The 12,070-nt window shown below is 46.4% G+C and overlaps 1 protein-coding gene across 4 annotated transcripts in view; it reads left to right on the plus strand.

The window, feature by feature from the left end:
* Positions 1 to 12,070, plus strand: part of ALS2CL (ALS2 C-terminal like) — a 93,883-nt gene that overhangs the window by 45,193 nt on the left and 36,620 nt on the right. For all 4 annotated transcript variants that reach the window (XM_083466694.1, XM_083466697.1, XM_083466696.1 and 1 more), the window contains exons 2-9: positions 812 to 920; positions 1,462 to 1,639; positions 3,226 to 3,291; positions 4,158 to 4,323; positions 5,253 to 5,378; positions 7,124 to 7,243; positions 10,032 to 10,099; positions 11,398 to 11,464. In XM_083466694.1, coding sequence (XP_083322820.1) covers positions 812 to 920; positions 1,462 to 1,639; positions 3,226 to 3,291; positions 4,158 to 4,323; positions 5,253 to 5,378; positions 7,124 to 7,243; positions 10,032 to 10,099; positions 11,398 to 11,464 — 900 coding nt within the window. The remainder of the gene's footprint in view (positions 1 to 811; positions 921 to 1,461; positions 1,640 to 3,225; positions 3,292 to 4,157; positions 4,324 to 5,252; positions 5,379 to 7,123; positions 7,244 to 10,031; positions 10,100 to 11,397; positions 11,465 to 12,070) is intronic.

Consider the following 12,070-nt stretch of genomic DNA (forward strand, 5'->3'; position numbering starts at 1 on the left):
ACTACAATTCCCATCATCCCTGACCACTGGTCCTGTTAGCATGGGAGTTGTAGTCCCAAAACATCTGGAGGGCCAAGTTTGCCTATGCCTGGCCTGAGCTCTGCGAGTGCAGCTTTCTCCTGATTGAAGTACAGAGTGTTTGAGGACTGGGATATTCGCAGGAAAACCAAAAGGCTTGTTTACAAAGCTATTGTACTACCAACCTTACTGTGTGCTTGTGAAACGTGGACCACTTATAAACGCCGTCTCCAACTCCTTGAAACATTCCATCAACCGTGTCTCTGAAAAATGGAGGTTTCTGCAATGCGCAATGAGGATTTGTGAATGTTATACAACGTTAACTTAAGTGTCCGACGCAAATTATGCTGAGTTCTTTTATTGCTCCGAACCCTGCTGGAATCTTGTATACAGTGGTACCTCAGGTTACATACACTTCAGGTTACATACGCTTCAGGTTACAGACTCCGCTAACCCAGAAATAGTACCTCGGGTTAAGAACTATGCTTCGGGGTGAGAACAGAAATTGCACGGCAGCAGTGGGAGGCCCCATTAGCTAAAGTGGTGCTTCAGGTTAAGAACAGTTTTAGGTTAAGAATGGACCTCCAGAGCGAATTAAGTACGTAACCTGAGGTACCACTGTATATGCCAATAAAGATTTGCTAATTTGATTTGTTCAACGTGGTTCAGGCTACTTGGGTTGGGATGGGGCTTCATAAACAGCAATCTGGGTGGCTGGTTTTTATTCTCATTTTGCAGCTCCGGTCTAATTTGGAGTCTTTTGTGTTCTCCCCTATTTCCTGATCCCTGGCAGGACATGAGCATCACAGACGTCGCTGCCTCACTGCTTAGGACGGAGGATTCCTTCTCTGCCTGCCTTGCTCGGATCAACAGCGTCGTCCTCCAGCCTCTCCTGCAGTCAGGTGAGCGGCGTGGGCTTCCTGGCCTTGAAATTTCACACTCTGTGCCAGGGGCGAAGGAAGGCTCTCTGACACTCAGTGCGGTGTGTCGAGGGGCGGGGCAAACTGCCCAGCAGCCAGTGGCATAGCGTGGGTTGTCAGCACCCGGGGCAAGGCAAGTAATTTGCGCCCCCTAACCCGTGGATTTGCGCCCCCTAACCCGTGGATTTGCGACCCCTAATCCGTGGATTTGCGCCCCCTAACCCGTGGATTTGCGACCCCTAAACCCTAACCCCCAGATGTTGCGCCCGGTGCGGCCGGCCCCCCCTGCACCCCCCACGCTACGCCACTGCCAGCAGCACACACACAGTGCTACTACCTACTGTTTAAAATGCATCTCTGGGTTATTTATGGGGCATAGGAATTTGTTTCTTTCCCCCCAAAAAATATAGTCCCGGCCCCCCACAAGGTCTGAGGGACAGTGGACCAGCCCCCTGCTGGAAAAGTTTGCTGACCCCTGATTTAACGTTTGTTCCTTGCCCTACCTTCCCCGCTTGCGCCGAAGGGTCTTTTGAGAACGCGAAGATCTTGGACGACTTGAACGACCGCTTCCAAGTCATCTGGGACCTGACGGAGGAGAGCTACAGAACTCTGAAGCAAACCTTCGGCGTGTCAGAATCCGTCAGCATCCAAGACCTGTACCTGGCCCAGAAAGCCGACTTGTTCCTTGACGCTTACATCCAGTGAGTGCAACCGCAAACCCGTGGAGGCAGCGTGGCGTAGTGGTTAGAGCACAGCTTTCCAAACTTTTCCTGTTGGCGGCACACTTTTTAGACGTGCGTCAATTTGTGACGCAGTAATTCAGTTTGGCTAGCAAACCGGCTGCCTGCCTGCTCTCTTTCCAGCCCGGGGAGGAGCACATGGAGCATTTGTGCGACTACACACTGCAGCCGACACACTAATGTGTCATGACACAGAGTTTGGAAAGCTTTGGGTTAAGAGTGATGGACTAGGACCTGTGAGATCAGGGCGGATTTAGTTTTGATGAGGCCCTTAGCTACTGAAGGTAATAGGGCCCTTTATAAGTCCAGCTGTCCTTTGTGAGCAACAAACTGTCACTGTTTTTTGTCAAAATAAAAAAATTCCTTCCAGTAGCACCTTAAAGACCAACTAAGTTAGTTCTTGGTATGAGCTTTCGTGTGCATGCACACTTCTTCAGATACACTGAAACAGAAGTTGCCAGATCCTTCTATATAGTGAGAAGGTGGGGAGGGGTATTACTCAGAAGGGTGGTGGGAATGGGTGATTGGCAGATAGCTGAGATGAGCCTGTTGACGACTCTTAACGACTGCAATAGGTCTTACAGGAAAAGGCAAGGGGTGAGAAGGTAAGACCTATTGCAGTCGTTAAGAGTCGTCAACAGGCTCATCTCAGCTATCTGCCAATCACCCATTCCCACCACCCTTCTGAGTAATACCCCTCCCCACCTTCTCTCTATATAGAAGGATCTGGCAACTTCTGTTTCAGTGTATCTGAAGAAGTGTGCATGCACACGAAAGCTCATACCAAGAACTAACTTAGTTGGTCTTTAAGGTGCTACTGGAAGGAATTTTTTTATTTTGACTATGGCAGACCAACACGGCTACCTATCTGTAACTGTTTTTTGTGTTGAATATACTGTATGCTATATGGTAATTTATGGACCTAATAGGTATCTAAAGCCATTTGCACATAACAAAATACATATTTGATCAAAATAACTTTTATCATTGCCAAATGCCCATGTGTTTGCATTATTAAGTTTGCTATGAATAAAAATAATTTTAAGTAAGAGCTTAATAAGTATTTCACTAAAGTGGTACCTCGGATTAAAAACTTAATTCATTCTGGAGGTCCGTTCTTAACCTGAAACTGTTCTTAACCTGAAGCACCACTTTATCTAATGGGACCTCCCGCTGCCACCACGTGATTTCTGTTCTCATCCTGAAGCAAAGTTCTTAACCCGAGGTACTATTTCTGGGTTAGCAGAGTCTGTAACCTGAAGCGTATGTTACCTGAAGCGTATGTAACCCGAGGTACCGCTGTATTAATATACTTCTTCTTCATTGTATTTCACTATTAATATACTTCTTCATTGCATTTCAGTTCGACAATTACTTTGATAAAATGCATGTTTTGTTATGTGCAAATGGGTTTAGATACCTGTTAGCTTGCCCTGACCTTCCCATCAAGCTTTCGTAAAAGAGCATTGCAAAACATCTGCAACGTTGCTTCAGTCCCGGGGAGCTCAACATGCAGCCTAATGCTTGTCCGAATTTATTTTAAACAGGTACTTCTCCACTTTCACCAGTTGTGTCGTGACCCAAGTCTTTGACCATGCTGCCAGGAATAAAAGGTGGGTGTGGCTTGTAGCGTGCTTGAAGACCCTGCAGGATCAGGCCAGTGTCCCATCTGGTCCAGCATCCAGTATTGAAGCCTCAGCTTCAGGATCTGTCCTTCCAGTGAGCACTCAGGGCTGATTTCCTTCAGAATGGAGAGGTTTGATCTTCTTGCAGTCCGTGGGACTCTCAAGAGTCTCCTCCAGCACCATAATTCAAAAGCATCAATTCTCCAGCGATCAGCCTTCTTGATGGTCCAGCTCTCACTTCCATACATCACTACAGGGAAAACCATAGCTTTAACTATACGGGCCTTTGTTGGCAAGGTGATTCTCTGCTTTTTAAGATGCTGTCTAGGTTTGTCATTGCTTTTCTCCCAAGAAGCAGGCGTCTTATTCCCTCATAAAAGATAAGACACGACACAGTCTTCTATAATAGTATAAAAAGGTTTACTCACACATCATTCTGTTCACAGTTGGATCCCAGAAGGCAGACTTAGCTTAGAAAAGTAACATACACCTGGAAACTATCTCATAAGGAGACAGTCCCTTTGTCCTCTCTTGGCTGGAGGCCAAGAGAGCATCTTTGGCTAAGTAGATGTTGCTTCTTCAATGCATGTAGTCAAAGAGAGAGAGATGGGTGCCCTGCCCTTTGCTTTTGTCGTTACCTGCACAGGTGAGGCCACGCCCACCTCTAGTCACATTGCAGAGGAAGTCTGTCCCAGCCCAGAAGGACACAGGAAGTTTATCTGCTGGCTGGACAAACCTTCCTCCCCATGCGTAAACATGTTCACTCTAGGAATGTTGTACTTGACTGCTCTTGTGTTTCACATCCCACACCGCTCACAGCATGTTTCTGTCTTGCCAACTCTGAATTGTTGCAGTGATTTCTGGAAGAGCCACAAGCCGTCGCTTCAGCAGTTCCTCGCCGACTTCTCCCCGGGGACGTCCATCGCTGTCGCTCTCCACACTGTGCTGCACAAGCCCTTCTGGGAGCATCTCCAGAAGTACAGCCTGGTCTTCTCCCAACTCAAGGAAGTTCCTGGCCAGGTAGAGGATTCCTGTACGCCTTCCGCTAGGCAGCGTGGCATAGTGGTTAGAGCGCTGGGACCTAGGATTCAGGGGACCTGGTTTAGCATGCCCAACTTGGCCCGAAGCTTACTGGGTGAGCTTGGCTCGGTCGCTACCTCTCAGCCTTACCTACCTCGCAGGATGGGCATTGTGGTTTGGGGGATTAATTGAGGAGGGGGAGAACCGAGTCGCATCACCTTGAGCTCCTTGGAGGAAATACAAGAATAAATAAATAAAGGATATATAAAAATAATTAAAAATAAGCTGTTAGACTTGTCTGTGCAGATTATTTTATTTTATTTTGGTAACGTAACCTGAGGTACCACTGTATTTGTAAAGAAACTGCCAAGTGGTTTACATAACGTACATTTTTTGGACAGAAACCAGAAGTTAAAAACGATGTGGCCTAAGAGAAATCATAATATGAATAATACAAGAAGTTAGAAATAGCAGTAAAAAACTAAATTGTATTTAGCTTATGCATCCGGGGTAAGCTTGCCAAAACAGAAAAGGTTTCAGCATGTGCTGGGAAATAGTATAGCGAAGGTGCCTAATGTCGATGGGCAGGGAGTTTCACAGGGTAAAACATTGATTCCTTGTAAGTGTGGAATGGACATTATGTGTTCAGATAGGTTGCAATTTTATGCATGGTGCCAAAAGTGGAGGACTGGTGGTAGGATGTCTCCTAACAATTCTCAACGTCCTTCCTGAGCTAGATTCCCAAGGATTTTTGTGCGGTAGGAGTTATATGCTACTATGCAAACAAAACGACAATAATATAATACAATATAATAAATAAATAACATCCACTTTTCTGGTGGCGTAGATCTGCCTTTTGGTGATTTAAAAAAAGAAAGGAAAGATTTCTGAAGATCTATGTTGTTGTTGTTTTTATCCCCACCTAACAGAACCTGGTTAAAGAAGTGAGCGAATCTGCCGAAGGGTTTGCAAAGCTTCACTTGTTCATTTGCCAAGCTTTGGATGAAGCCAACCTCACCCGGAACCTCTGGAAGTCCCTGGGCCACAAGTTCACGGTGCGTCACAGAGGGGGAAATGGTTGGGAGAGGTCTAAGGGCTCCCCTGGAGGGACGTGGGTGGCGCTGTGGGTTAAACCACAGAGCCTAGGACTTGCCGATCGGAAGGTCGGCAGTTCGAATCCCCACGACGGGGTGAGCTCCCGTTGCTCGGTCCCTGCTCCTGCCAACCTAGCAGTTCGAAAGCACGTCAAAGTGCAAGTAGATAAATAGGTTTATCTGGTGGGAAGGTAAACGGCGTTTCCGTGCGCTGCTCTGGTTCGCCAGAAGCGGCTTAGTCATTCTGGCCACATGACCCGGAAGCTGTATGCCGGCACCCTTGGCCAATAAAGTGAGATGAGCGCCACAGCCCCAGAGTCGGCCACGACTGGACCTAATGGTCAGGGGTCCCTTTACCTTTACCTTTACCTTTAAGGGCTCCCCTACGCAAAGCGTTTCAAACATTCAATGGCTCAAAAACTTTGCAGCTGGGGGAAAAGGGAATTCTGGTGCCAGTCCAAAAGACCTTGACACAGGGCCGGATTTAGGTTTGATGTGGCCAGTGGCGTAGCGTGGGGGGTGCAGGGGGGGCAGGAGCACTGAGCGCAGCATCTGGGGGGGCGCACTCACACTCTCAGCTCTCTGCCCCTACCTGGCTCATTCACTCTCTCTCACTGCAGTGCTGGCTGTGCGAATCTGATCCGAGCCGCTGGGTCTCCGCCCACTGTGGAGGGGGTGGGTGCCAGGCGTGCAGTGTGGAGAGAGAGCGAGGGACTATCTGGGGGAGGGACAGTGCAGCGGCCGCCCAGCGCAGCGCTGAGCGCAGGAGAGAACCACACCAGACCAGCCCAGGCAGTAGCAAGAAGAAGCTGGCAGCGGCGGCAGGTTAGGGGTTAGGGGGCGCAAATTACTTGCCTTGCCCCGGGTGCGACAACCCATGCTACGCCACTGGCTATCCCAGCTACGTTTACAGACACAGTTTCAGAAAGAGAGACACACAGAGAGTTCCAGTAGCAGACAGAACAACAGGCTGTGAAATGGTTCACTCAGGGTTAGGGGGCGCAAATTACTTGCCTTGCCCCGGGTGCTGACAACCCACGCTACGCCACTGGATGTGGCCCTAAGCTACTGAAGGTAATGGGGCCCTTTATATGTCCAGCTGTCCTTTGTCAACAACAAATTGTCGCTGTTTCTTGAGTTGAATATATGCTGCATGGTAATTTATGGACGTCATAGGTATCTCAAGCCATTTGCACATAACAAAATATGTATTTTATCAAAGTACAGAGGTACCTCAGGTTACATACGCTTCAGGTTACAGACTCCACTAACCCAGAAATAGTGCTTCAGGTTAAGAACTTTGCTTCAGGATGAGAACAGAATTCGTGCTCCAGCGGCACGGCAGCAGCAGGAGGCCCCATTAACTAAAGTGGTGCTTCAGGTTAAGAACAGTTTCAGGTTAAGTACGGACCTCCGGAACGAATTAAGTACTTAACCCGAGGTACCACTGTAATTGTTGAACTGAAATACAATGAAGAAGTATATTAATACAGTGGTACCTCTGGTTAAGTACTTAACAGGTAGGGCGTTCAAAGGGCAGGCGCCACTACCAAGAAGCCCCTCTGCCTGGTTCCCTGAAACTTCTCTCAATGAGAGGACCGCCAGAAGGCCCTTGAAGCTGGACGTCTGTGTCTGGGCTTGACAATGGGGGTGGAGACGCTCCTTTAAGTATACTGTGCAATGATGAAATAACTCTGTTATTCCAGGATGTTCTTTGCGTTCCTGAGAGGAGGCTGCTGGAAGACAGCCGGAATCTTGCCCTCTATCCCAGCACAGGAAGATCTGACCGGGTTCTGCTCTTCAACGACATCCTTGTGCTGATTCAAGTAAGGAGTCCAGGTGCACTTTGACCTGTGCCAAAAATTGCTGCCGTGTGGAGCGTTCCCCATTCAGGATTCAAGCCGTTCCATCCCCTTACCTTCTCCTCAGTGGCGTAGCGTGGGTTGTCAGCACCCGGGGCAAGGCAAGTAATTTGCGCCCCCTAACCCGTGGATTTGCGCCCCCTAACCCGTGGATTTGCGCCACCTAACCCTAACCCCCAGATGTTGCGGCCGGTGCGGCCGGCCCCCCCTGCACCCCCCACGCTACGCCACTGCTTCTCCTCCCTCTGTTTTCCTATTCCCTCCCAGTCAGAATTCTGAAGCCACTGGTCGTTGCCAGTGGTTTGATGCCCTCCTTCGCCTTAACGTTGCTTGTCCTGAAGCTTTTTGCCCTCCTAGAAACCTGAGTGAGATTCTTCCTGTGCTTATGTGGCGCTGTTTCCTCTCTGTAAGGATTCGCACCCACAACTTGAACGTGTGTATCTGAAGAAGTGTGCTTGCACACGAAAGCTCATACCAAGAACTAACTTAGTTGGTCTTAAAGGTGCTACTGGAATGATTTTTTTTATGTTGGAAATGGAGGGAACAATGTCCCTAACCCAGGCGTGGGGAATCTTTGGGCCTCCAGATGTTCCTGAACTACAGCTCTCATCATCCCTGGCCATTGACCATGTTTGTTGGTGCTGATGGGAGTTATAGTTCAGCAACTTCTTTTTTTGAAAAAAAAATTATTGTTTTTTTCACAAATATTTAAGCACACAAACAGATAAACACATAAACAAATAAACAAACATAAATCATAGCCTTTTTGAGCCTTAATCTAATGAACATTGTTAAGTGACTTCCTCGTATCCCCATGGTTGGGTTTCGATGGATATCATATTAACGGTTTTCCAATTCAGTATTCTGATAAAATTTACTTAATCGCTTAACATCTTTCTTTCTAACCAATTCAGTATTCAACATATTGAATCATCACGTATTGCCTATTTAAATCCTAAGCCAATCCGGTATTTGCAAGTGTCCCCCCCCCCCCAATTAATTTAACTTAACATATTTAACTAAATAGTTGTTGAATTTCGTCCATTCTTCCTGATACTCGTCCTCCTTCTCGTCACGGACTCTTCCAGTCAGGTCGGCTAGCTCTGAGAATTCCATCATTCTTCCACTGTTGGTACTTCCTGCATTTTATAGTTCAGCAGCTTCTACAGGGCCAAAGATTCCACATCCTTCGCCTGGACAATGGGATTCTTATTTTGCATTCAGTGTGTTCTGGTGTACTGTTTTCAAGGCATCTGGGTGGAATTCCAATTTCTCATTGAATTGGAAGATCATTTGCTCCAACACTCTGCAATGCAGGAATCTCAGCTTAAAAGCATCCCTGATAGACAGTCATCCATCCTCTGCTTAGAAACCTCCAAGGAACCTCTCAAGGGAGACCATTCCACCAATTGTGAGGTTATCTTGAGTATCCAGCAGAGCTCCTGGAACAAATTGCCCGTGGTTCAACACACAACAACAGCTTTCCCTCGCGTTATTATTATTTATTAATTTTATAAAGCGCCCTTGACGTTGCTGAGGGCGTGTTGAAGAACTGATACTTTAAATCTCTTCGGCCTTTCGCCTCGTCGAGACCAACGCTGTGCAACATTTTGCTATTGCGGTTTTCCCCCCCCCCCTATTGTTTATTTCTTTATTTATATTTTTGACAAAGGAATAATCATACATAAATAAGAATAAAAATGTGCAGCCCGCCACAGAGACCGTTCCATTGTAACCATCCAACCTCCCAAAATTTCAACACCTATTGCGATGGTTTGACCGCTTTCCGTTTTAACAGTACAAATTCCACATCTCCTCAAAATCATTTCTTAATGGCACATGTTGATTTATCATTAGTAGCTATATCCCACACCACTTTATGCCATTCTTCCATTTTCTATACTGCTTGCCCCTTCTGCTTCCTAGCTATCATAATTTGTGCAGCTGTCAATAAATTTGTGGGGGACACGGGTGGCGCTGTGGGTTAAACCACAGAGCCTAGGACTTGCCAATCAGAAGGTCGGCGGTTCGAATCCCCGCAACGGGGTGAGCTCCTGTTGCTCGGTCTCTGCTCTTGCCAACCTAGCAGTTCAAAAGTAGATAAATAGGTACCGCTCCAGTGGGAAGGAAAACGGGGTTTCCGTGTGCTGCTCTGGTTCGCCAGAAGCGGCTTAGTCATGCTGGCCACATGACCCGGAAGCTGTACGCCGGCTCCCTCGGCCAGTAAAGCGAGATGAGCGCCGCAACCCCAGAATCGGTCACGACTGGACCTAATGGTCAGGGGTCCCTTTACCCCCCCCCCCATAAATTTGTGAGGAAGTCGTCAATTTCCCCCCACCTCCGCAATGAAAAATATTTCAACATTTTCTTTCTTTTTTATATACATTTTTATTGATTTTTAACATGTCTTTTCCAACAGTCATTTAACATACTTTATTATCTTATACTGTATTTTGGACTTCCATCAACAACTTCTGAAGATTTTCCATTCTTAATCACTTATTCTGGCTTTCTTAATTTCTCTATTACTTTTAATTATCATTAACTAATAATTATTTTCATAGTCTTCCTTGCAATATTTCGCATAGTCCTCCTTACAGAACTTCTTGCAGTCCTACTAGCGTAATCTGTTTTTTACAATTACTTTTCAAATAGTTCAGATATTTACTCCAGTCCTCTAAAAATCTCTGGTCCCGCAGGTTTCGAATCCTTCTTGTTAATTTATCTAATTCTGCATTTCAACGTTTTCTAGGGGAACACCTTCCAGAGTTTCGACCTGAAGCTCACCTGGGTGGACGCAACTTTCAAGGAAACAGGAAAGTAAGTGGACTTCCTCCGTGTTAAGTTGTGGGTGAACATATCAGATGACACAGCGATTCTTCAAACAGCTCTTGTTTATTCACAGGCCAGGACTGAACTGAACTGAAGGGTTCAGTCAGCCTGCTTATATAGAGTTCCAGTACAATGTAACTGTAACAACTTTCTGTAACTATCCAATCACTGAACATCGCTTTCAATCCCTTATTTGCATAACTAACTACAGTATCCCCCTGCTGGCCCAGGGTGAGAACTTCAGTACATAACACCCCAAGCCACAATGGCTCTGCCTTCGCTCTCAGAGGCAGAAATGCTTCCAAATTGCAGTTGCCGGGAATCACAGGTGAATCACAGGCTCTCGCACTCGTGTCCAGCTTGCAGGCTTCCCAAAGGCATGTGGTTGGCCACTGTGAGATCAGGATTCTGTACTAGGTGGGCCATGGGCCTGATCCAGAAGGCTTTCCTTGTGTTCTGCTGGTGGCAAATTGTTTACAGTGGACGCTTGGGTTGTGAATGTGATCCGTGCGGGAGGCACGTTCGCAACACTCAGCGCCGCATCTGCGCACACGCAGGTCACGATTTGGCGCTTCTACGCATGCGCAAAGCGTGATTTAGTGCTTCGCATGTGTGAGTGCCGAAACCCGGAAAACCATGTTCCGGTACATCTGGGTTCAGCGCTGTGCGCAAACTGAAAACGCGCAACCTGAAGCGTCTGTAACCCGAGGTATGACTGTATTTCCAAACAGGGTAGATTTGATTTAATTCCAATCAATTTAAATCACGACTTAAATCACGATTTCAATCACTAGTCAGTAAGACTTGATTTAAATAATTTTTTCACAGAAAGACTCATTTTTGCTGGTATAATCTTAATCTTAATGATGGTTTCATTTTTGGAATAATAGATTTTCAGAGTAGTTTTTACAGTTGTATCAAAAATTACTGTTTTGATTATACTATTATACATACATAGACAGGTAATTGTGAAATTATTGTTTATATTTGGACAACTTTTCTGCTGTACTTTATTGGAAGGAGAAAAAGAATCATTTCCTTAATAATAATTTAAACAATTTATTTAACAAAAACAATCACATTATAACATATGTATCCATGTTTGTTAACTGATGTGGTTAAACAATTTTAAAAAAAACAACTTAGACTGAGTTTTAGCACACATAAAAAACTTTAAACAAATCTTTATTTCCTGATGAATAGCCTTTGCAATATAATGTAACTTAAATACAAAGATTTAGAAAGATTTTTCTTTCCACTCTCTATTTTGCTTGCTGTTTCTCAAGGCACACCCTCCACATCAACACCCCAGAAGGCATATTCTTCCTCTTGGCCAAAGAACCAGAGTCACGGGTATGTAGCTGTGTGGGACTCACTGCCCAGGGATAGATGCTGGTGGTTAAAAGTTGGATCTGTCTGGGATGCAAGGGAGAAATTTGGCTCTAAAGGACAGCCGACCTAATTTGCACTAATTACATGAACTGAAGGGAAGCGGGTGGCGCTGTGGTCTAAAGCACAGAGCCTAGGACTTGCCGATCAGAAGGTCGGTGGTTCGAATACCCGCTACGGGGTGAGCTGCCGTTGCTCGGTCCCTGCTCCTGCCAACCTAGCAGTTCAAAAGCACGTCAAAGTGCAAATAGATAAATAGGTACCACTCCAGCGGGAAGGTAAACGGCGTTTCCGTGTGCTGCTCTGCTTTGCCAGAAGCGGCTTAGTCATGCTGTCCACATGACCCGGAAGCTGTACACCGGCTCCCTCGGCCAATAAAGCGAGATGAGCGCCTCAACCCCAGAGTCAGTCATGACTAGACCTAATGGTCAGGGGTCCCTTTACCTTTTTACATGAACTGTAGCACAGTTGTCCTTTGAGATTCACACTTCTCCAAATTTGGCAATGCAGTTCTTCTGCCAAGGAATGTGTACACAAATGCATGGGATGCGGGTGGCGCTGTGGTCTAAA

Source organism: Podarcis liolepis (assembly GCF_965112155.1).
Source record: "Podarcis liolepis genome assembly, chromosome: 12".
Lineage (NCBI taxonomy): Eukaryota > Metazoa > Chordata > Lepidosauria > Squamata > Lacertidae > Podarcis > Podarcis liolepis.